General features: G+C 37.2%; 2 protein-coding genes across 10 annotated transcripts in view; one reads left to right on the top strand and one right to left on the bottom strand.

The window, feature by feature from the left end:
* LOC119597330 (protein diaphanous homolog 1-like) overlaps window positions 1–19,051 on the bottom strand; it is a 31,872-nt gene extending 12,821 nt beyond the window's left edge. For 2 of the 8 annotated variants that reach the window (XM_037946885.1, XM_037946887.1), the window contains exons 1-9: window positions 18,969–18,994; window positions 11,869–12,010; window positions 11,458–11,601; window positions 11,020–11,133; window positions 10,328–10,533; window positions 7,573–7,584; window positions 3,937–6,144; window positions 1,854–2,037; window positions 94–337 (exon numbers count right to left, since the gene is read on the bottom strand). In XM_037946885.1, the coding sequence (XP_037802813.1) occupies window positions 94–337; window positions 1,854–2,037; window positions 3,937–6,144; window positions 7,573–7,584; window positions 10,328–10,533; window positions 11,020–11,133; window positions 11,458–11,601; window positions 11,869–11,913 (3,157 nt within the window). In that variant the 5' untranslated portion in view covers window positions 11,914–12,010; window positions 18,969–18,994. The other 6 variants (XM_037946881.1, XM_037946879.1, XM_037946880.1 and 3 more) reach the window with 6 other exon arrangements.
* Window positions 19,052–19,347: 296 nt separating this feature from the next.
* On the top strand, window positions 19,348–23,345 carry LOC119597723. 2 transcript variants are annotated; one of them, XM_037947336.1, is made up of 4 exons: window positions 19,348–19,450; window positions 20,665–20,892; window positions 22,817–23,027; window positions 23,179–23,345. In XM_037947336.1, the coding sequence occupies exons 2-4, from the start codon at window positions 20,740–20,742 to the stop codon at window positions 23,328–23,330; spliced, it is 516 nt and encodes a 171-aa protein (XP_037803264.1). In that variant the 5' UTR covers window positions 19,348–19,450; window positions 20,665–20,739; the 3' UTR covers window positions 23,331–23,345. The 2 variants fall into 2 exon arrangements, with proteins under 2 accessions (XP_037803264.1, XP_037803265.1); XM_037947337.1 differs by lacking the exon at window positions 19,348–19,450 and adding an exon at window positions 19,635–19,736.
* The last annotated feature ends 3,035 nt before the right edge of the window (window positions 23,346–26,380 follow it).

Genomic DNA, 26,380 nt, shown 5'->3' with positions numbered 1-26,380 from the left:
CAAAAAGAATAAAAAGGAAGTAGAAAAGGAAATAAAAAAAGAAAAGAAAAGATAAAATACCCTCCAAGAAAAAATCTTTATCGATCATCCTACCTGTTGTTTTGCCTGGCCGCCTCCTACGTCCTGCTCCCATGACGTCGAAGGCCTGGCCTGTGTTGATGAGCTGCATCAGCTGATCCACAACCTCCGTGTTACTCTGGTCATTCGTGACGTCGTGTAGGGCCCGTTGCCGGTTGTCTCTCTCTGCACGCTCCAGCTTCTCCCGTTCTGCACGTTCCTTAGCCTCGCGGTCCCTCTGGCGCTTCTCCTCCTCTTTGACAATTTGTTCTTTGGCTTGCTATTGTGGGTAAGGAGGGGAAGGGGGAAAGGGGGAAGCAAAACAGAAATAAAGCATTTACTTGGGAAAGATAAAGAATTGAATATGGTGAGAGTGCCTTTTGCCTAAATGCTATCATTTCTAATTGAGATCTGAACTGAAGGCAAGTACACTGCATATGACATTGAAGCATCATAATGGGTATCAAAAACATCTAATGCACATATATAAACCACTATAATCTGGATCATAAACCAAAAGCAAAAAATATGTGACAATAATATCCATCCCTCTTCCTCCCCATGCTGCAAACCATCACATCAGTTGTAAAAACCATATTCAAAGTATTAGTGCAAAATGCAACAACAAAAAGAGGATCGTGGGGCAATATACACCAAGATGCTCCTGAAATTCAAATAAAAAATGAAGCATTATGAAAAACTGAGATTTTAGGCCACATGGCAAAAAAGCAAAGGTAAGATGTTACAATAATGAAGGACAGTCATAGATCTACACTGTGAATGAAATAACTCTAGATCTATGATCTTCACCTAATAAAAGATAACCAAATGCTTGTTAAAACCAGCACGGCAGGAACCAACATCCTTCTTCTTTTTCTTTTCTAAAATCACTGATTATTATTAAGTCCTTCTTTACTGACTTGCTCTCCACATGGTAATGAATTCTATACCTGTCAAAGTTATCAAACTGCTACTCTGCAGTACCACTTCTTCTCTTGTGATTTAGGTGGTACTGAACATCTTATTGCCACTGTTTACTCACCAATTTGTTTACATACATTAACTCAGCAAGATTTTACATATAAATAAAGATAGCACAAATGGACAAATTAACCGTGGCTACCATGAGACAAGATATTATTTTTGACACCCTTTCATTATTTTTGTCAAATACACACAGACCTACTCCTGTTATCACTTGAATAAAACTAGTTATCCAGTGTCTCTATGTTCCTATTTGTTGCCATTTATTTGAAAAGCACATCCAACAATCAAGAAACTTGGCATATGTTGTTTCCAAGCCAAGCATACTAGTACAACAAATGATTTCAGGTAAAGAGAGGGTTCAGAAAATTATTTCCTATTTCTAAAAAATTCTGTAACATCAATGTAACAATTGGAGTCCAAGACACAACTTGGTGTTGTGTTCTGCTTTTCTTTTTAAGATTTATCTTCAAGCTTATACAAAAAGAGGGGAGAAGTAACAATTACCCAATACAGGATGGGAAATGGAAAAAAAAAAAAAAAATCAAACAAACAATAAAATAAAAGGTAATTATTCATATCACAGGTTAATATCATGTCTGTTATTAACTGATAAAATTGAGAAAGTAAACCAAATAACAATAAAGAATTTATATTTAAAGTAAGAATATAATAAAAGAAAAGTATTAAAAATGCAGAGAAACATAAAACTACCTTACCATACCTTTTGGCTATCTAAAATTAATAAAAATGAAAACAAAGTTATAAGGAGATGATGAATAAGAAGAAAAAAGTGGCACCAATGAACTCACTTTATATAAAGCAATAAACTCGTTGATGTCCCTGAAGAAGTCCTCTTGCGAGTACTTGTTGACCTCGAAGGTGAAGAGGTCCGATACCTGCACGAACCTCTTCTGCATCATGTCGAATTCTGTCTCCAAAAGAGACACATCCTCTTCAGCTGTCCGGTGGAACTCCTCAAACTTCTCTTTAAACCTAGAAGAGATTTTCCATGGCTCTGTCAGTCTACATCACGGTGCAAATGGAAAGGGTTGGAGAGGTTGATCGGTAATGCTAAGTACCTCTGGGTGGTGCAAGCATATTTACTCAGACTATGAGTGAGTACAAGCAAAAACATAAACATTAATATCAAATACTACAAGTACTATTACTACTACTAATAATAATCGTTATCAGCATAATGATAAACATATCACTTTGAGTACATGTACATAGAGTCCATTTCCATACAAACCTATGTACAAATGCACACACTATTAATGGTAATCAAGACAATAACATTAACACCAAATGTAATTAATATTGAGATGAATATTACTGACATTACTACTATCACCAGTAATATTAATCAAATTTTTATAACAGCTTTTGTGGAAATAAAAATAACATCAAGAAAGAAAGAAAGAAAGAAAGAAAGAAAGAAAAAAACTATCTCCTATATACTTGATATTAACATCAAATAATAAACAACCAAATGCATATGTCAACCTATATCTCAAACCATTTTGCTTATTTGCATTGCCAAGCAGCAATTCCTATTCAAGAGTTTCAAAATGCACATAATACCAACATAACAACTGATCCCTAATACTACATTTTCACTAACTATTCTGACTTAATGATCAGCACTTCCTGTGATTTGAGAAGTTCCAATTCTCTAACTTACAGACTTATTCAATTAACCCCTTGGATCTGGATGATGTGACTATCACAACATGAAAAAAATCTGGGTCAAGAAGCGGGTGATGTGAATATACTATCATGGGAAAATCTGGCCAGGTAACATTGTGCCATTGGAAGGTTATTTAACTCATTTGGCGATTTTGCATTATTCCCATTGATGTATGAGTGTGGAATGTAATGTTCGTCAGTGGTGACTGGAAGAGCGCCAGCCCCATGGAGGAAGCCATTTCCAAGCTCAGCAACATTTTTTCCGGCATTGTGAGCGTTGACACAGGTTGTATTACAGAAAATTGAATATTATATAATAATAATAATAATAATAATAATAATAATATATATATATTTTTTTGCCATAGACTACCTTGAGAGATGATTGAAGTCTGCACAAATAAAAAAAACTATTACCATCTGGATAATGCAAATCAAATGGCACATGAACATATTGGGAAAAAAAAAAAAAAATAATAATAAAAATAAATAAATAAATAAATAAATAAAAAATAAATAAATAATAATAATAATAATTTGCATAAACCGAGTAAATAACTTTACAAAAAGGAGGAACAGAGTCTTGCCACCGCACACACATGCCTACAAACAGTCACCTGACAGAGCGGCTGCTCACATAAGCCTAACACCCAGCTTATTGTCGATTTGATTGCCGTGACGCAACCAGATCCAATAGGTTAAATATGCAATATATGACAAAATGGCTATGGATTTTTTGTTTTGTTTACTAATTTACTATTTACTTGTAATAAGGTTTAGATTCATGTATTGGGTTTTGAATCTTAATAAAGTTCAACTAGGCCATCTACAATAAATAATAATAAGCTGAGCAAGTAAGAAATAATTCAAACTGTGCCTGCATGCAATTTCTATGAATGCAATAACAAGCACAAAAGCTTTATCTAGCAAACTCATGTCAGAGAGCAAACAATACACTGTATGGAGAAGTAGAGTGAGGGGGAAAATCCTTGCTTCCTCACTATATAAAGGAAGGGAGGGAGGGAGAGGGATGTTCACTCAAATAAAAGAAATGGCTGAAATATTCTTTCTACATACCAATAAATGTTTCATTCTGATATGACTTGGCAGACAATTTAGTTCCCTGTATAAATGTTTCGTTAAATGAAAAAAATATATATTTCCTATGTATATCTACTGAATACTTTGCAAAATATCACATACTTGTCTTCTGGATCTTGCTTGGTGTGCCTCTGCAGATCATTGCCAATGTTCTTGATCTCCTTCTTCATCTTTGCGATATTGGATTTCACTGCCTCCACATTGACTCTTTCTGCATCAGAGAAATGCAAGAGGCCGTCTTCAAAGTCTGCACTGTCAGGTTCCTCCTTCATCAATGTCTCTGCCAGGTAATGCAGTAAAGTGTGGCCATCTGCATTCTTTGTGTTTGACAACTTGGGCAAGAAACTGATGTCGAACCCTAAGGTGTCAGCGTTCCTGGAGCCAGCATTCAGAACATTACCGAACTCCAGGATGTATGACAACACCTTCTCAAACTTCTTGGAGTTAATGAGCTCATCCAGGGCAGCTTTGGTGTTCACAATATCCAGCCGGGTTTCCTTGACTAATGATGGATAATCTGTCTTGAAGGCCATGTTCTTGAGGAGCGGAATTAGCTTCTTGATTTTGCCTATTCTGTGAATGAAGCGCTCACCCTCTGCAAGGTCTTCTTCTGGGTCCTCCAGTGATGTGAGCTTCTTGATGATCTCGTGATCTGGCATGGCCATGATCAGTGTCTGTAGCGTAGATGAGTCTGGCACACCAGTGGAGTCCACACAGAGGATGGATTCGTCGCATTGGAGGATGGCCAGCCGAATATCGTCCAGACTCATGTGCTTGAACTGACCCCGGAGGGCAATGGACAGGTTCTGGTTGGTCTTCTGGTCCAGCACACGCAGCTCCTTGTCCTTCTTCGTAGCCTTCTCCACCTGCTCCACATTCTTCTTTTTCAGCTGCTTCACTGCAAACCTTTCGCTGAGGTCCTTCAACACATCCTGCTTGACCTTGATGTCCTTCTTGTTCAGACGAACCCATAAACTGTTCTCGCTCATCTTGTTTGGGGTCACTTTGTTCCACTGGAGCCGTTTTGTTTGAGCAGGAGGCTTTATTGTCTTCCTTAGTGTCATGCCGTATGGTAGGGTCTCCACTGGTGGTCTCATTGCAGGCATGCCAGGAGGTGGAGGTGGACCCATTCCCGGAGGAGGGGGGGGACCTGGGGGACCACCTGGTGGTGGAGGAGGAGGGGGAGGACCACCCGCACCTGGAGGTGGTGGCGGAGGAGGTGGTCCTCCCATCCCAGGAGGAGGTGGAGGTGGTGGAGGGCCAGCTCCAGGCATGGGAGGTGGAGGAGGTCCACCACCTATCATCTGCTCTAAACCATGTACAGTTGGTAATCCACCCTTTTTACCTGGATCTCCACCATGTTTCAGGGCCTCTTCATAGCGACTCTTGACCAGTGAGAGCTCAGCCTCAAGCTTCTGATTTTTGGTAAGAGCTTCTTCTAACTGTATCTGATATTCTGATGCTAGCTTTTCATTTTTGTTACGTGTCTCTTCTTTGAACTGGTCAAGAAGGGTATCTAGTTTTATCTCAAACCTCTTTGTGGCTCGGAAATCTGGGTCACACCCATTTCTGTGTAGGACGATCTGTGAAATACACTCCTCTATTAACTTAAAGTAGGCTGGCCTGACATTCTCGTCATCCCTGATAAAGGCAAGGTGCTGCAAGATAGATAGGAGAGGCATCTCACAGTTGGAGTCTTGTACTTGCTGCCTGACAATCTCAAAGCAGCGCCCTAAATCCTCCATCTCATCCACGTGTGTGAAGAAGCGGTCTTGCCAGTCCTCAAAGTCCTCCTTTCTTGAGTTGTTAAACACCTCCAGCTGCGTCTTCATGTCAATGTGTTCACTGCTCATTAGAATCTCTAAGAGGTCCTGCAGGCCCATCCTCATGAACTCATTTCGCAAGTGCATCCGGAAGTCTAGATTATCATCGGGCACGAAGTTGATGATAGCATTGATGAGCGAGAGGCAGCTGAGCCTTAAAGGGTCATTGCCTTGCATGCCCAGCCCCATAATGATGGGTGTAAACCTTTCCTGCTTCTTGAGCTCCCCCACAATAGTGATGGCATCCAAGACCTCTCTGTGCCCATCCAGCCCATCTTGCTGCCAGATAGGGAGGCAGAAACTGCAGAGGAGTCGCAAGACCTCAAGCATGATATTGGGTTTAGAGGGGTTGAGGGATTGTGCCAGGAGGGTGAAGCCTTCTGCTTGTTTGAAGAACTCTTTGATGCCCACAATGTTGTTGCAGATAACCTTGAGGCACTTGATGGCTTCATACTGCACATTGTCCCACTGACGGTTATTATTGCCACTGCAATCAAAAAAGAACTGTCAGGTATGGCTTACTTAGAAGTAAAAGAAATAAAATCAATGGGCATACGAGGAGCAGTAAAAACTATATTCAACTACAAGGGTTTAAAAACAATAAAATACACTAAATGGAGGCAATAAAATACACTAAATGGAGGAACTCTTAGAATTCAAGTAATTAATATATCATCTTGAATAATAAAGTACAATATCAAAAGGAATGAAATCTTGTAACTAGAATGGTCAAACTGCAAGACATTAGATATTTACTATCTCCCAATAAGGCAATTTCTCCTTTATTTGTTTCAGAAAATAAACACCAGTCTCTCTTTTTAACCAGTTACAATGTCACTATATAACATTAAACATTGCAATTCTGCTGACTTTGGAACACCCTGCAATTTGACCAACTATCAATCTTTTAGTTCTGAACTGCCAAAGTTCTTGAATATACAAGACATTCAGCCTTTATTTCAATCAAGCGACATACATGATGCACTGACAGATCCAAATTTTTATTCAAGAGAGGAGAGAAAAAGAGAGAGAGGAGAGAGAGAGAGGAGTGAGAGAGAGAGTGAGAGAGAGAGGGAGAGGAGGGAGGGAGGGAGGGAGGGAGGGAGGGAGGGAGGGAGGGAGGGAGGGAGGGAGGCAGGGAGGCAGGGAGGGGAATGTGAGAGAGAGAGAGAGAGAGAGAGAGAGAGAGAGAGAGAGAGAGAGAGAGAGAGAGAGAGAGAGAGAGAGAGAGAGAGAGAGAGAGAGAGAGAGAGAGAGAGAGGGGGGAGACAGAAACACAGACAGACAGATACAGACTAATTCAGGACTGTTTATGCCCCAGGAAAATAACATCCTGTAACCTGAAAGCTGTTAATACCACAAAGACTAGAAACATACAGAGTAAAGCCAAATATATATATTTAAAAATCAGCTTCTTCCTGCAAACAGTTTCTCACCATATAATTTCCATCATCAACAACTTTGGCAGGGTCACAATCACCTTGTTAAAAATTTCCAGACATCTGCCTGACATTCACCAAACACCTCTGAGGGATAGCACAGTCTCCTACCTGCCACAAACTCCAGGATACTTATCAAAATAAAAGCAGGTACTATTCTACAGTAAGCTACTTTCTCATACCAAGCTCAATGAGATATGGCCTGAAAGAATTGGCAGTACCAATTAAAGAAAATGTATATCAGAACTATTACCCGAAGGAAAAGAATATACATTAATGAAAAACAGATTTGGAAGCCGAATGTGCTATTAGCATAACTGGTACTAGTTACTAATGTTACTAATTTTGCTCTACTTTTCTCCTGACATGTTATGGTGTCTGAAATTCCTCAATGAGCCTGGCAGAAATAAGATAAACAATAATAATAATAATAAAAAAAAATATGCGCTACAAATTGTGACCTTTATTTTACTCACCCTTCTTGCCCACTACAGTAAAGTTGTCAGCAGAGGTAACAGAGAAAAAAAATCTAAAGTTAGTGATGGAAAATACATCAGGCAGAAGAGACATGCTTAAAGAATAATAAACAGATTAATTGGAAAGATGACGGAGGCACATACTGTGAGATTTCTTTTAACAGATGAATGAATATAACTTGTGAACGCTCTCTACTGTATGTGGCCTTAATGAGTTTTTCTGAGACAAATGAATGGGCCATTTGTTGCTTTTACGAAATATCAACTGTCCCCTATTTGAGATCAGAAATTGACACTCTGAAATCACTAGAAAGAAAATGTAATATGCATACTATTATAATATCTTTGCTTCCCTTATTGCAAAAATCTACTGAACAAAACAGTTGGGGAAATCATCAATAGTACGTTCACTTTCCATAAAAATAAGTCCCTTCAGACTTCAAAGTGTTAAGTTCTATGTTCACAAGTGTATCCATGACTATTTACATGTTATGTTATTGGAAAGAGTGTAAAGAAAGATTAAAAGAGATATCAGATGAAAAAGAGGGTTACGGACAATGAGAATAAAAGCTAAAAAGAAAGAAAAATCCAGAGAATGTTGCTACTAGAATCTTTGTGTGTGTGTCAACAAGACCCCAGTTTTGTCTCTCTCATATTTGCTTTAAAATCAGAGAACTTACAAGGATAAAAGGCGAGAAAATATTGACCAATGTCTGAGATAAAAAATGCCGAATAGTCCAATTCTTTGAGAAATGATAGCCCAATGCACCCCATCATAACATCAACCATAAGGATAGAAAAAAATTGTATGGTATTCTAACCCTTCAAAAGTGCATACCCTGTACATATTGATGTATCATAAAGTTCTTTAGCAGACCCAAAACTACTTTACTATGCTGTATTACTATTACTTCCATACATTAACTATAAAGAGGGATGTGAACTGCCACCAACTTGCAGACAAGGTATCAAGCCTGTGAGACAGAAGGTTGCTGCACCCTTGCTTTGGACTATCTCAAAGCCTTATATGCTCTACGGTGCCCCATTGTACCAATTAGAACAATGTCTTGGGTGCTGGTTGTTGACTTGAGACTGTGAAATAAGGAGAACATTTTCACATCCGAACTCACTGGTAATGGGAACAGATAGATCTACAAGTGCTCAGCCACTGATGAGACATTTAGCAAACCCTACCTGACCTCACCTGATTTCCCTTTCCTGAATAATAATAATAATAATAATAATAATAATAATAATAATAATAATAATAATAAGAGAGAGAGAGAGAGAAAAAAAAAAAAAATCCTATTAATCTTTTGTTCACGGGAGGCATCTACTATGATGTCATGGTGGCATAGCACTGATGCCGCGGGTGGCATCCCTATATATGTGGCCGATACGTATATAACCGTTTAACAGACTGCACTGCTGCCGAAAAAGACTGCCCACATTAGGTTAATATTGATTTTATTACCATTATCATTGACTTTTTGACAATAGTAATTTAATCCAACAATTATAGTAAAAATATCATTATCGTCTTTTTCAAAAATCAAGGAAAAGGGTAAACAGGTGAGATAGGTAAGACTAGTAATTGACTGGGTGACTAAACACTTGTGGAGCCATCTACATGTAACCAAAATATACAACTAAAATCACAATGACATGGCACAGGAAAGAAGCCTAACTATTTTCTCTTGTGCTTCACAGTCTTATCAAGGAATCTATGTATCTAATGGTGCATCTTCATCTATATATAACTGCCTTGACAAAATGGTATTAATACATGCTCAATATTCTAAAAGAAATCCCATTAAACTGCCTTTTTCGGTCATCTGAAGAAGGTCTGACACATGTGATTGCTAAGTTCTATTCACATACTGGGAGCCTTAAGGTGTCTGCAAGTGTGTGTATTCCTGCTTAAGAGATAAGTGAAATACTACTGATATGAAATTTCAGTAGTTGTAAGACTCAATATTTCTTACAAAGTACTTGCAAATGTTGTGTGTGAAATATATTCACTACAGCAACAGCATATCTTCAAAGGCCAATTAAAGTTCCATTACTTAAGCATCCTCATATATTGACTTGACAGCAAAGATTCCAAAATCAAATTGTTAGTAATCAATTAATTAAAGTTTTATACAAAAGTGAATTAACAATGACATTAGATTACCTCTAAAACAAAAAGGAAAAAACTATAAACAAAAAAGGAAAAATGCTTTAGAAAATACATATATATATATAATGACAACAGAAAATTTATTCACTCATTTATTTTACTATAATTAGGAAACGTAAGCTAGAATACAATACTAGTTCGTCATACCTCATGCACAACTATTCAAGGGGTTCAGGAATTCTATGGATGTTCAATGGGGATACAAACTAAAACTACATTAATTCCTCTAAAAGCCATACAAGAGCAATTTCTATCAATTTTCTTGGGTTTATTGTCACTAATTGCTGAAAATAACTGATAACAATTACTTTTTCCTGAAATTCCAAGGGACAACCGATAGCCATACCTTATCAACAATGGATACCTTCATACTTTTATCTCTTTGCTCAAATTTTAATCCATTTCTCAAAATTTGGCTCAGGCTTGGGTTCAGCCAAAAGGCTTTAGCTACATGCAGTTAAAAAAAAACAATGTGGAAACTCAATTAAGAAAAAGCCTTGATAAAATAATAACAACAATAATTATCAAAACAATAAGTAATGATGAAGCTAAATGCAAATACACATCTCTTACCTCCTGTAGCACTCATTCAGGATGGACAATAGGCACTTGAGGCCCTTTTGTGCAAACTCTTGCACCCACTGGATCTTGTTGCTCCGCAGTGCCACCTGCAGGCTCTCCAGGTTCTTGAAGATGGACTTGACGCTGAGGTCATCACGCTTCAGGTACTCGATGTAGTCCTGCGGAGTCTCCAGCCTGTGCTGTGTCTGAGCCATCACCTGTGATGAGTTTATGTTGAGTGTGATGAAAATATAAGAGAAGACAAGTAGTATGAAGTCTGAGCATAATTTACCAAAAACAAAACAAGTAATAATGATCACAAAGCCTTCTAAGGCACACAAGAAAATTTGTCTATTTGGTTTATGACATTGATGTAAATGGAGGCCTTGATTTTTTCTATATAGAGGCAGCAGTGTGAAAGAGCTTATAGGTGGTAAAGTTACTCATTAGGTACCCTTTTCAAGACCTGCTCTTTAATGCTATAACTGTGTCATATATTACATAACACAGAACTTCTTTACTGATGGGGAGTGCTACATAGCATGGGAAAACAGTCCCCATGAAATGGAAGATGAAGAGTATGTAGAAAAGTCAAAACAAAGAGGTGAAAGTTAGAAAAGTTATATACTCTTTGTCTTTCTTAATTTCTATAATATTTATGGAATGGTAAGCCATAAAACTTGTCAATGGAACCCATCTCTCACCTTGTGGTTACTGGCCAACATGAGCCTCATTTTATCAACAGGTGTGTTGGTTAGCATCATGCTCGCTTCCGGGATGTTCATGTCTGTCATCATCTGCTGAAACTTGGCTTTAACCTGGCACAGAAAAATTGAGAACACCATCATCAAATACCTATGGAGGAATTTCAGATTGCAATTCCTAGGTAACAGAGGTAAGTAAAAAAATAGAATGAACAGATATCCTCATTCTTGCTTCCCTATTGTTGAGCCTCAAAATTAGCCCATAAGAGGAAAATGCACTGATCCTTGACCCCTGAACTTGCGTGTCTTTTCCTCCTCTTATCTAAATCCTCTGCTGACCAGTCACAAAATGTTGTGCTTTCCAGGGAAAATGACAAGAATGATTAGCTAAGGAAGACTAAGGAGGAGGAGGAGGGAGGGAGAAGAAAACATGCAAACCTGTTCATCGCTGAGGTTGTCGAGGTTGTACTGATCTTCCTCTATTTCATTGAGTTCGAGATCAGAGTTGGGTCTTGGGATGTGAGTGCCTCTCTCCTTCCCAATGGTTTTTTTCTTTGAACTTCCCAGGAGCACCTTGTCCAGCTGAAATTGGTGCAATGAGGAATTAGCTTTTCTGTTTCTGAACAAAACAACAGGAACAAAGGACGTGAGAAGAAGAGAGAAAAGGTCAGAGAAAATGGAAAGTGAAGAGAATGATAAAAAGCACTATGGATACAGTGGAGGATGGGGGGGAATCATATCATCATCTATCATATTCCGGATATTCAGTAACCGCATAAAATTAATAAACATACGCACAAATTTCTAACTTAAACAAGATGTAGAACAAAATAGAGAGTAGATACATGCCTTACTTACGAAGCTCCCGGTTTTGGATTTGTCGTTACGAGACATTGTGCGGGCAAGGGGTAACAGGTACGACTAAACTACAAATAAGGGTCAAAAGTTACGTCTCTTGAGCTACATTGGCTTTACATACTCCCACGTGAACCTGAAAGATTAACAAAAACATGTACTGGTTAAAATATCTGATTTAATGAATCATGGTTAATATATAATACACAATGAGATCTACAGGCAACCATATGGTCCAGATAGAGGATTATGATGAAACAGATAAACATGTAGTTATCTTTATAAATCAACAGATGTGGTTTTGACATTCCTGAGGACTTAGTTTTTCTCCATACTAACATCATATAGCACAAATCATATATGCCACTTCACCCTCATTAACAACCCATATAACCAATTTCTATACAGAAAAAATAACAACTATACAGAAGACAAAACATTAAAATTAACAATAACTACAATATTAGTACAATACAAAAAATTCAATGACTCGTACAACAGACAATAAAAAGTGGGGATAGGGTAGGGATGAAAACAAAAGCAAACAAAAACAAACTTAAAATGTCCACAACCTTCCTCATTTGCGCATCATCTTAGTCCTGAATGAGGAAGATGACTCAGCTCCATTGCATTCATTAACCCTATTAACGGGTTTGTGGTTAAAGCAGGCCACAGCATCTGTGGAAAATGCCAGCATGTGGGCTCCAGCAGGGGGTGCATGAACCCTCATGATTGGGGAGTCTTTGCATGGTACCCTATGCATGACTGGGAAGGATGGCCTTTTTAATTAATTTGCCTTTGTGTGTTTGTTCTTTGTAAAAAGGGTGTGTTGTTTTCCTATGGAAGGTGCAAGGAAGGAATAAACAAACACACAAACACATACAATCTCCCTCTCTTTCTAATTCACTCAAAACACACACACACACACACAATCATAATAAAATTATCACCCTCAAGACCAAACAGGGGAAATGCATGAAGTAATCATCCTAACATGATAAACATGGGTGACCTTGTGCCCTCTGGTCGATTAGGGCAACAAAGCTGCTATGATGTGTCATCAATTGCTTTCAGTTTAAGTTAGATTAGAGGCAGCAGTATGATGTTGATTTACAATGTATTAATCTGGACTTGATAACAAAATTATATATGTGATGTTGATTTTCATATGTGTTATTTGCTTTCCATATCCATAATTTGCCTAAAAAAGTACACTACACTTGCAATGATGCATATCTGTAGATATGCACACTTGTGTATACATAATATTGTTACAGATACATACCAGTGCACAAATAATGTACAAATAAATATCATGCACAAACTTGCAACCACATTCAGGCATATACATGCAAACTCTAGTGAATACAAACTCATACAGAAGCATATTTATTTAAATATACACCTACATATGAGTACACATATGCACACAAATATACAAGTAGCATATTTCTTTCATAAAAACAAACATATATTCATGCACACAAAGGTACACCTGTACACCAACAATGATGTCCCCATTCATTCACTCACTCACTATCTCACTCACACTCACACACACACACACACACACACACACAAAACCACATGCACATATATATAGTCAATGAAGCATCACATACACAAGTTTACAGAGTAAACAAACCTCATCCTCGAACACAGATCTCGAGTGTTACAAAGTGAGCCTGTAGTGAATGATGACTCAAGCAGACACCTTACTATCTCCCACATTTCCTGTGTTGTGTGAATGTGTACGTCAGATAACTCGTCAGTTGATTTTGAACATTTAACAGCAGCATATCTCCTTCTCTCACTTGTGCTGTCGTGCATCATGCCAAGAGCAACGAGGCAGATGCTTTAAATATTGGCACACTTGGTGGTCCACTTGAGGCATGAGTTGGGCAGCCAAGTGCCAAACCCTTGCCCACATTGGTTAGGCAGTCAAAAGTGCAACAATGATGGAGGATGCTGGTGAATTTTTTCTTTGGGGCAACAGCTATATTCTAACACATCTCTCTCTCTCTCTCTAACATCTCTCTCTCTCTCCTAGCATCTCTTCCTCTCTCTCTCTCTCTCTCTCTCTCTCTCTCTCTCTCTCTCTCTCTCTCTCCTCTCCTCTCTCTCTCTCTCTCTCTCTCTCTCTCTCCTCTCTCCCTCTCTCTCCTCTCCCTCTCTCTCCTCTCTCCTCTCTCTCCTCTCTCTCCTCCTCTCTCCTCTCTCTCTCTCTCCTTCCTCTCCTCTCTCCCTCTTCCTCTCCCTTCCTCCCTCTCTCTCCTCTCTTCCTTTCCCTCTTCCTCTTTCTCTCCCTCTTCCTTTCCCGCTTCCTCTCCTCTTCTCTTCCTCTCCCTCTCTCTCCTCTCTCTCTCTCTCTCCTTCTCTCCTCTCCCTCTCCTCTCTCTCTCTTCCTCTCTCCTCTCTCTCTCTCCCTCTCTTTTCCTGTTTCCTCTTCTTTCACTATCTCTCCTCACTTTTACTCCCACTCCTACACCTTTAATCTCTCTCCTCCTGGTATCTACACACACACACACACATATACACACACACAGCTTGCACACAGGCAGAAACACAATCAAATCCTTCTCTCTTTCCTTCCCCTGCCCTCAAAATAAACAACTACCTTCGTCCAAGGCTTATTGCAACTGATGCAGAAAAGGGAGGCACAATATCCGCTTGTCACTAGAAAAGAAGGGAGCTTTGACTACTGCTGTAATACCTGCACATATCCAAGGTGTGCAGCTGGCAACAACACCCTTTCAGATGCCAAGAGCCATCAATGTCTCATTTCTCCTTCTGTTATTGCAAGCTTTTCCCCTTTCACTCACTCGCTCCAGGCATTGCATGATTAAGATGAAAATAATGAGTAAAATGGTTCCTGAAAATCATCCTAATTGTGGAAATTTAGTCATATTCACAACAGATGAAGAAAGGTGGAAACAAAGAAAAAAAGAATACAACAAAACCTCACACATATATAAATCAAATTCCAAGTTCCTCCTTGACCTTAAAAAAAAAAGGAAAAAAAAAGTCATAAGAAACACAAACCAAGAGTAGCCATAACAAGACCAATAAAACTTTGTGAAATAATGAAATAAGAATCCCAACAATAAATACAGAACTCAAATCCTCAAAACTGAGTCACTGCAAGATCTGCTCTGTGGCCTAACACCTGTGCACCCCCGATTCCACAGGTGTGCAGATGGAAGTGGGAGTGTGCGAGGGGGAGACACCTGCACACAAACACCTTCATGTTTTCTCTTGTGTTCACTCCCCTATGCTTCTTTTTTGTGCTACATACATATATAAATCCACTTAATGTCTGGCATCTAAAATCTGGTTAAAAATGAAATTAATGAAATAAAATTTCTAGTTATATTTTTTACTTCTACTAATGGCTGATAATGATATAACAAAATTTAATCACTATCCAATATATATCTATCCATATATTTACCAACATATGTGTCTATACATGTGTTGCTATTTTTTCTCCATGATGTTAAAAGAACATTATACAAGACTTCAGGCTATCACTGTTGTTTTAACCAAAGCAAAGTCAATTCTGAAATATTTCTCCAGTTATAATAACAAGACTGATAATGTTAATATTACCAAAAAAATTATAACAACATTAATAATAACAACAATTACAAACTAATGCATTAGACACCTCAAAGATATGTAAAAGATAATCACTTCACATGAATCCCTCATAAGAGTATGCAGAAAGAAAACACCAAAGTGTAAAACTGACTATATCCAAAACTAAGCCTATAAACAAACTCACTATCTCAATCATTCAAAAACACACACACACACACACACACACACACACACACACACACACACACACACACACACACACACACACACACACACACACACACACACACAACACACAGAGAGAGAGAGAGAGAGAGAGAGAGAGAGAGAGAGAGAGAGAGAGAGAGAGAGAGAGAGAGAGAGAGAGAGAGAGAGAGAGAGAGAGAGAGAGAGAGAGCCTTGACAAGAGAAACAAGAAACTCCCTAACATAACTGAAACTAGACCTACACCCCTGCATGGCATCATACAATACACTGTACCACATACCATACCACACACTGACCTCGGCATCAATAATGAGGCCACATGCGACACTTAGGCTATAGATACAGATTTTACTTGGGGACTAAAATGACACTGGAAATAACAGTGTAATGCAAATGATCTTGTACACATTGGTGTGGTATGTGAATGAAATGTAGGCTTATAATCCCTGTAGCTCTTCATAACATAAATGTAGGCTTATAAGAATCAGAACAAGAAAAAAAAAAAAAAAAAAAAAAAAAAAAAAAAAAAAAAAAAAAAAAAAAAAAAAAAAAAAAAAAAAAAAAAAAAAAAAAAGGCTCATAGTTACAAATATTGGATTTCAATTGCTATTCTGATTGCATAAGCAGAAAACACCCCACCCTGAGACAACTCTGAAAACATTTTTGGGTCATATGATAAGAATGCGATTGAAAACTGATAATCAGCAATTTGATTTAGGGCTATTTGTTGCAATTTCCTTTACCTCATTCTTCTTGTAATTTTCATGGCAATAAAGTGGGGGAGGGGAGGGGGGGAGGTATCAATATAGAACATGTATCTTTAATGCAAGTTAATACAGTTAACACATTTACTATTGTGTGTTCCTCTGCTCCAGTATCTTTATTGTTAGCATCTAAGCCTAAGGATAATGCCAACAAAGAGGATTATCAAACCAATCAGCCATTATCATTTGTGAAAAAACCTAATCTTATCAGACATATCTGAGTAATCTCATCCTTTCATAATATAAATACACTATTTTTATGCTTGTATCCCATAATTAACATTAGGCCTATCAATGGATGTAAAGATAAAGCGAAAAATAATTATAATAAAAATATACAAATATTACAGCATTCAGTAAAAAAAAAAGTAATTGGCCTTAGATTAATCCTATCCTATCACTGTATATCATTATGTAAACAAATAAAATATTTGTATATCCTACAAGAATGAAAAAGTAATATAAATACAGAGCAACATAAAAAATAACAACATATGTACATCTTATTCCCTTAGGGATTTGCAACATCAACAAAAATACAAAACTAGAAATAAAATAAATAAATGAAACTAATATTTTTCGATTGAAGGGTATGTGGAAGCGAAGATAGAGCAAGGATAAGAGGCAAACAGGGAAAGGTGGGGAAAGAGAGGAGAGAGAGAGAGAGAGAGAGAGAGAGAGAGGAGTGAGTGAGTGAGTGAGTGAGTGAGTGAGTGAGTGAGTGAGTGAGTGAGTGAGTGAGTGAGTGAGTGAGTGAGTGAGTGAGTGTGAATGAATGAGTGAGAGTGAGAAGGACAATAATAATGATTATATATAATAACAAGAGTAATAACAATAAAATAATGATAATAATAATAATGGAAGTAATAATAATAATAATAGTAGTAGTAGTAGCAGTAGTAGTAATGATAATAATAATAATAATAATAATAATAATAATAATAATAATAATAATAATAATAATAATAATAATGACAACAACAACAACAATAATAGTAATAATAATAATAATAATAATAATAATAATAATAATAATTACAACACTATTTTTGTTTCTAACATCTACATACTTACTTGGTTACTTGTTACAAGTTTATGTAAGGGCCCTATGAGTAGCTTATGAAAAAAAGCTAACATCAAAGGAGAGAGACAGAGAGAGAGAGCAATAAAGAATGTCCACAAATTTTCACTGTTCACAATATTTTCAAGTTCATCCACATTATCACCCAGGACTGTCCTAGCATGAGCTATCAACTGGGATCTTGCTTGAACTTACTTAACCGGATAAGTAAGCAACTACTCAGGCACATAAGTTACCTTTAGTGCACTGCAAAGACCATGCAACCCTCCATTTACATTGGGGAATTAGCACTAAAAATATAAGAACCACTCTAAGCTCTAACTTGTAAAGAACACTTGCGGTGAAGGTGTGTTTTGGCACTGATGCTGTGAAGGCTGCAGATATTACTTGACACTATGCCTCTATCAAGTTTAATATTAGACCATATAAACTTCCTCAGGCTGTACAGATATGCATGTCATCTAATCACAAATAAAATTCTCTTTGCAAACTCATACCAGGTTAATTGGTATAATTTTCCATCTCTACACGAGAGATAAGAAATTTAACTTGAAACACAGAACTACCCAGTAAATTATAATTTACACTTCTTACTTAAGGATGATAATGTTACACAAACTACAAAAAGTACACCCACAAATTACAATAACAAACAAACAAACTACATAAAAATAACAAATAGAATAATAATAACCACAATTAAAAACAATAAGCATATAAACATAAAAATACAAAACATAAACACTTATAAAACACCAACACAAATAGTAAACAACACCTATTTCAGAAAAAAAACAACAACAAAACACAAACAAATAAACAACAATAACAAAGCCATTTCTCACACGATTTCAAAACCACCTGTTTCCATCCCATTTCTTTTTCTTTTTTTTCTCTCTCTCTTTTCTTTTCTGTTCTTTTCTTTTCACCAACACGGTCTTTGCCGCTCTCCACTCTTCCCGAAAGCCATGGAGGGCGAGGGAGAGGACGGGGAAGGAGGGGGAAAAAATACGGCTTCGGGAACAACGCCAAGGGATCGGAGATTGTACAATAACGAGCCGTGGGAGTCAATTAAGGGCGTTTGGGCAATGCGGATTTTCAGGGCAGGAGGGACTTTTGAGAAGGAAGGGTGGTAGTGCGAAGGGGAGTGGGGATGGAATGACAAATTCGGGGGGGGTTTATAAAAGGAAGGAAGGGGTTGGAAATGGCGAAGTTTGGCCTCATCGCTACAGCCTTTTCCACAGCGTTTTCTCCGCCAAAACACACCCACCACTATCACTATCGGACACTTTCTCCCTCCTCCCTCCTTCCTCGCGGGTAAAACAATCACCACCACTCTGTTGTGCACACATAATACTCCTGGTCACAGGATTCGCGACGGGGATGACTCCCGAGGCGAAAATTTCATCGAATTGTTATCCTTTTCCAACGGACTCTAGTACCTGACATCGGCGCCATCTTGTCACTCTCCCAGGGAAGGTCCGACTTAAATCCGGGTCGGGCTGTCGAGCTGCGGCGAGGGGGGGAGGTCTATAGAAGGGGAGAAGGGATAGAAATTCATCAGAATTCTTTGAGATTTATAAAAATTAGATAAAGGGTGTTCTGTGTTAGGTACAGAATCGGGAGCAGGCATAATTTCTCTACTGCGTAACCCGAGCTTTTCGCGTAAATACAGGTCGCACTGGAGTTTGCTATGAAAATACCCCCATTCCTCATTATTATCTCTAAACATCATTAAACTTAACCAGAATTTCAGAAAATATATCACTTTTGCATAAAATGAAGGCACTAAAGCCTAACAGAATATACAAACCCATCACTACGCAACCCGGATCTCCAATCTCCTACTTGTTATTGTTTGCGGATGTCCTGAGGACGTCCTTATTTTCGTCTCTTTTCTGCACCGACAGCCTCATTTAGAGTGGTTAGTTGATCAGAGAGGGAGATAGTGTCCTCCTTTATATAATTAGCACTAATTTGGGTAATGTCGAGGGCTGGAAATGGGTAATATGAGGCAAGTTGAGGGGGGGATAGTAAACAATGGGCGTGTGTGTGGGATGAGGTCATTGTTATTGTTATTTGTTATTGTGTTATTGTAATTTTCTCTCATTCTGTGGTTATTGTTTGGCTTTCAGCGTTGCGGAAGTGCGAGTTGCTAGGGCGGGGAGGTCTGGCAGATGTCACTGGGACGTTTTGAAAGCTTGTATTAGGTATATTCATGACTAATTGACGATGGCTATTTTTGTTACTGGAATCATTTTGAGATGTTGTGTACTAAAGACGTTTTCTTAATTTTGATATATTTATTAAGATGTATGCATTTTAAAGTCATGCTCATTGTTGCCCTCACTATCACTCTCACTCTCATTTTCACCTTCACTTTCACTTCACTTTCATGTCACCTTCACCCTCTCTCTCTCTCTCTCTCTCTCTCTCTCTCTCTCTCTCTCTCTCTCTCTCTCTCTCTCTCTCTCACTTTCACTTTCCTTTTCAATCACTCACTTACTCACTCTCACTTTCTCACCCACCCACTTACTCATCCACTCACTCACCCACCCACCCAGCCATCCCACCCACCCACCCACCCACCCACCACCACCCACCCACCCACCCACTCACTCACTCACTCACTCACTCAACTAGTCACTCACCCAGTCACTCACCTACCCACTAACCCACTCACTCACTCATTCACTCCTCACCCACCCACACTCCCACTCACTCACTCATTCACTCACTCACCCACCCACTCACTCACTCACTCACTCACTCACTCACTCACTCACTCACTCACTCACTCACTCACTCACTCATTTACCCACTCACTTACCCATTCACTTACCCATTCACTTACCCATTCACTCACCCATTCACTCACTCACTTGTCCACCCACCAAGAGTAAGGTGGGAATAACTGGCAAAAATTAATATTGATTTCTTTTTTATTACTGGCAGCAAGATTTTCCATAGCCCTTTTAAAATCTTGCTATAGCTCTATGATTAGAAACCATTATCCCATGTAAGAAATGTCTTCCTTTTTGATGATATTCCAACATATAAATCCAGCTAGTTTACCTTAGTTCATTGAGGTTCATTTGTTTTTTTATTATTTCATTTCATCAATTTCTTTCATTCCAGATTCACCAATGAGCCTTGCAGACGTGAGCAATGTGTTGTACATGAGACACAACCTATAGCCTCCTCAAGCGTGTCATGGAGGGTTACCCTTCGAAGGCGCAAGGGGACGCTTTTGATCAGGGGAATCCCTCTCAACACTTTGGTTCGGCATCAACAGCTGTTCCTGCCACACAGCCTATTAACACTGCCGTGACCTTTATAGGCCAGACACACTCCTCATCTGGACAAGTAAGTTCATGTCGAGCTCTGTTGTTTGTCAACTGGTAATGCCCTCAGATGCTGAAATGGCAGATTTGATGACTTGGTAAATCTAGTGATGGCAAAGGGATAATGTGACTTTTTCAGTTCTTTATATTAATGATTGACTCTGGAGATAGCAGAAGTATTATAGGAAATATAAGTGAAAATGTGGTTACAGAAACATACTAGTAATAAGGTATGGAAAAGTAGTTACTTCAGGGTAAACTAGATAAATAAATGACTTATACTACACACTATAAGAGATTTTGAAAGTAAAGTTTGATAAGGCCAAGCCTAAGAGATGTTGAATAGCCCATAATATGGTAAAAAGAAATTGATTTTATAATTGATACATTTTTAAAGAATAGTTGTCAGTATTGAGCTTTCATATTTTTATTTCTCCAGAACACTAGACAGAAGTAAGTTAATGCTTTTTGTATTACCTAACAGACTATGTTTAATGCAAACTCATTTCCTACCAAAATAGATGACTTGTGCATATTTTGCTTTAGAATAGATAAAATATTGTTAAAGTTTAATGTTGCCACCCAAGATTAGGATTAATTATAATATGATTTTTTTTTCTTAGCTTGATTAAGAAATAAAAAATTTATCTTTAAATTGCTTGTAAATTTAAGATTCTATGCTTTTTATGCTGCCCATGCTTTGTTTTATGGTTGATAACTATCATATTATACTTGACTAGAATCAAGTTAGTGTAAAAAGAGGTTTGTAGTTACCCATCCAAATTTAGATATGTTATTTATATTACTTGGTTTTGCTTAATTTTTGAAGGTATATAGTATTATGTTCATATAGACTACTTGCACCTCAGAGTTATCTGCAAATTTAGTGGAGTGCAGGTACAGCTGCTATGAATAATGTGTGCATTTTTTAAAGAGAAAAAGTGTACACACCAAGGATTTTTTTTCCCCTATACATCTTTATGTAATTAATATATTTGTCAAACATTCATTTCTGTAGAATGTATATGACAAATACAATATTTTTTCTCTTGTTTATATCAGCTACTGAAATAGTATATTTACCATCTGTTCATATCCTGAAAGATGTAAACCATCTGTGCTTGTCATGAAAGGAATTTGCTATCTAGTTGTCATGATGAACATTTACCAGCTGTGCTTGCTTTAGTCATGACCCAATGAAACCTGATACCCCCAGGGAGAAAGTTTGTATGTTGTTAGAGATGATTGTTGTCTCAGTAACTTGATAATGGAAATGTACTTTTTTATATGTGTATGTAATATTTTATGATTACATTTTTTATAGTTGCTGCAGTATTTTCTGGAACCCATTTAAGTAGAAAGTTTATATATTTACATTTATAGGCTTGTGTCTTGCTTTTGTTGAAACAATTTCCAAAGTACTCACATAATGAAACTGTGTGAAGCACATTAGGATGTTGAACTGTCGGAATGTTGTTACTGACAATCTGCTTCTCAGAAATTTGAAAAGGAAAGAAAAGTTATACTTTTCCTTGTGATCAAAATGCATAATTCCATGAAAGGGATTTTTGTTAAATGAATATTACCTAGATTTCATCTAATGGAAGCATAACGTGCAATTTCAAAATCAATAATAAAGAACTAATTGAAAGATTATTTGGTGTATCTTGTAATGTAAAAAACTGTTCTCACTTAGGGATTTTTTCTCTAGTGTTGATTTAATTCAACTTTTTAAATGCTGATATGAATAGCTATGTTAAGAAAAAAAAAGAATGGAGCATTTATTATTATTTTTTTTGCATAAACTCTTTTACATTAAGCTACTGAAGAGATAAATTTCAATAGGTACCTAGAAATATTTCTAGTTTATAAAGGGAGGAAGAAAACTTCACATAACCCACAAACATCAGAACTCATATAACGGGACACAATACCTTACCCTACAGCTGGAGGGCAACGCAGGAGTAATGGCCACCCCAGGGACAAGCCTCCAAGACGACTTCAGGGGAGAAGCCGTTGTGGTGGGGAACACAGGACGTAAGAAGAAGAAGAAGCAGAAGAGTGGCGAAGAGGCTTCGGGAAATTCAGGCAAACCTGACCTGATGGAAGAGGATGAGCTCGTTGACGCTACAATTCCAATTCTAGCTGAGAATCAAGGTTGGTTGGCCATTTTGTTTCCCTGTATTAGAGTATCAGTATAGGTATAAGAAAAAGCTACAAAGACAAGTAGAAAATTCTAATGTATATAAGAGTCACTTAAGGGCAATATCCAATTATACAAAACAATCTTTTGGTTCTAATCTTTCAGGTGTAGAGGAGCTGCTTTATCCTGCCTCACTGCCTCCTGCCGGTGGGACGTTAGTTGGGGGTCAGTACCTGCTGAACAATGCCCTTCTGGATCAGATTCTTGCAGAGAAGAAAATGGTGAGGGTTTTTGGCTTCATTTTCAGTCTAGACTAGTAGAGAAGGTGTTTAAAAGCAGGCCCTTAAAGAAGAGTATATTACTAAGCACACATAATTTTGGTCTGTGCGTGCATGTAGCGTTAAGTAGCATATTATGTACATGGTGGATGCAGTGACAGTATTTATATTATTATTATTATTATTATATATTATTATTTTATTAGTATATTATTATTATTATTTATATTATTATTATTATTTATTTATTATTATTTTTGTTCTGTTCTTCTTGCTCTGCAATATTGACCATGCTCAACATAGTGTAATATTTTCAAATAGTACCAGTTATGTAGATAGTAAACACTGTATAATTTATACATTTTTTTTGGCATATCACTGCTGTTTCATCTTCTTCTCCTATGAATTATTTGACTTGCTGTCCATGTTTAGTATGAGGATATAATTCAGTGATATTATTTTAAAATTATATAGGTTAATTTTCCTGTTATTATGCAGCAAACTCATGCAAAGTCCAGAAGTGATGGAGTTCTTGAGAAACATAGGAATAGCCAAGAAATGAGAAAAATCTGCCTTGTATACACGGATGGCTTTTGTGTGAGATGTTTTCATTTCTTTTACTGTGAGCTTTGCCTTTTATTTATAATGGTAATTGTTGGTAAATTTTTTCTTGTGGCTGGGTATGTATTTGAATATTCTGAAGATAGTGGTACATTAATGGGCTATCTTTTTTTTTTTCAAAAGTTTGTTTTATCGAAGTCATATTTATACAACGTGACTGGGATACCATAGTGAATACCTATGGCCAGAATTAAGATTTTTTTCATATATAAATTATTTTTTATAGTTAATTGCATTTTCAATGCCCTCATACTTTGACTGCCTTTAATAGTTCTTTTTATAAGACATAAATTTCCAGAGCTATGTACATAAAGGGTGTTTATACTTGTTTCAAACAAAATATTACTGATTTTTTACTTTAAAACCAACAGTCTGGATCACCATTTCAATATTCTAATTATCTTGGTGATAAACTCATGGTATATTAAAGAATTATAATACAATTGCAGTTACAAATATAGTTTTTGCTACCAAGTTTGGAAATGCTATCAGATGAAAGTCAGTTTTGAAAATTACACCACTATGGTTAGAAGTTTGTATAACTCACTTTGGGCATACATTTTAAACACATTTTCCATTTCCTATGTTTTTTTGGTCAATTAATGCAATAAAGTATATTTTTTCTCATTTTATTGCATAAAGGATTACAATATGACCATCTGAAGGCTCCCAGTCCCTTCCTTCTAGATTGGGGTGCCATGAGGTACCACCTCACTCATTGCTGCTAGCTTATCAGTGGACATTAACCATGGGTGAGGATATAGACTTGGTGATATACAGGGATTCTGATATTTTTTTGCCAAGCATGATGACTTCTTGTTACATAACACTGGCTCCTCTCTCTTTGCCTCAGTGTTCTTCACAAAGCAGGGGATAAAGGGCATAATCCTAGGTCTGGTGTTCTGAAAAGGGGAAGAAGGTCTTTCAGATTGCCTCCTATATGTAAATCATCTGTCTTGGTGTCTCATTGAGCTGCATAGTAGCTTGTAAGCTTTGCACAACCTTGGATACTTCTTTAGATTGCTGTGTCTCTCTTATTTGTGATGTAACAATATGGCAATCTTGAATTTCTTCAGTTGAGTGTGACTTTGGAGATCAGTTAAGCAACTGTGTTTCATCCTTGGTAAGCCTTTGGTTTTAGGTTTCACCTTTCCTTGTTATGCCTGTGTGTCTCAGGATTTCCATATCATCTAATATGGACTTTGATGTGTGTTTTTTATTTCACTCTTTTTTTTTTCCTTTTTTTCAACTCTTGCAAGTGAGACAGTAGTCGGCATGGTATTGCAAATAAGGTGAAAAAATTGAATGTAGGAGATGGGTATATGAATAACTAAGAGGATTATTATAACAGCAGATTGTAATAGATTATTATAACCTATATAATGCTTTGTGATTCCACAGTCGCTGAGCATTGGATTACTGTATGCCTTCTCAGAGCACTATTTTCAGAGGACATTAAGAATGTCCTGATTGATTTGCAACACTGTATAGTATTTTCTCATGTTGGAAACTGCCTGTCGTCATTTGTATTTAGTTAGTCCCTTCCTTTCCTGTGATTGTGAGAAGATGGAGTGGTTTTCCCCACAGCATAGCTTCAGCTTACAGGTTTGACAGAGAATTTCTTCAGAATGTTTATACAAATAATAATCTAGAATGAAGTAACTAATCAGTGGTACTGTCTAAAAGCAAATTTCAAAATTCATTTGTGTAAGCAGAGCTTTACCATGAAGATATAAAAATGCAGTTAACAATATACCTAAAATAAAAAAAGAATAAATAAATAGATAAATTGTGTGTGTTACACCAAAATAAAAGGCTAGCTGTTGCCAAAGTTTAAATTTACCACATTGCAAAACCCTTTTCCAGTTGTTTGCTCACAGTGTGAATGTTTGTCATATGCCAGTTATAGAAGATGTTGTCATACAAATTTCCTTGCATATGGTGGGTTTTGCTGCCAAATTGTTGCAGAATCAGCTTTTTTAATGTACAGTTACTTGACATTTTATCCCTCTTTTTACTATGTCCTCCCAAAAAATTTTAATTTTTTCTCCTGCACTAAACACCTAACATAAAATAGAGATATTAATAATATGATTATACCAAGTGGGGATAATAACTTCAAAATAACAATTATATTAGAGACAGTACAAATCAGGAAATACTATCTAAACACAAAATACATATTACATACAAAACACCTAATTCAGTATAGTATATATTGATATATTGTGGGAAACAACAGCTTCAGGCAACCAGTAGTTAACATCTGATCTCTGTGGAATCAAGGTAAGAAATAATTATTCCACACTCTGACTTGTGTTTTAAGATATTGGTGCCAGGTCCATTGTCCATTGCGATTTCCTTTTGTGCAGTTTGTTTACACATAGACAGCTCCACAAGCACTGTCACCTAGTAGTGCATAAGTAGGCCAACCTGCCTTCACCTGATTTCCCATTTTGTTGAGTTTT

This window comes from Penaeus monodon, chromosome 39, assembly GCF_015228065.2.
Source record: "Penaeus monodon isolate SGIC_2016 chromosome 39, NSTDA_Pmon_1, whole genome shotgun sequence".
Taxonomy (NCBI): domain Eukaryota; kingdom Metazoa; phylum Arthropoda; class Malacostraca; order Decapoda; family Penaeidae; genus Penaeus; species Penaeus monodon.
The sequence above is the reverse complement of the archived record's forward strand: the minus strand, read 5'-3'. Positions and strand labels throughout refer to the sequence as shown.

Coding starts and splice junctions, on each gene's coding strand:
- LOC119597723 (XM_037947336.1), top strand. CDS start 20,740: ATGGAGGGTTACCCTTCGAAGGCGCAAGGGGACGCTTTTGATCAGGGG. Junction 20,893..22,816: donor CACACTCCTCATCTGGACAA/GTAAGTTCATGT, acceptor CTTACCCTACAG/CTGGAGGGCAACGCAGGAGT. Junction 23,028..23,178: donor AATTCTAGCTGAGAATCAAG/GTTGGTTGGCCA, acceptor CTAATCTTTCAG/GTGTAGAGGAGCTGCTTTAT.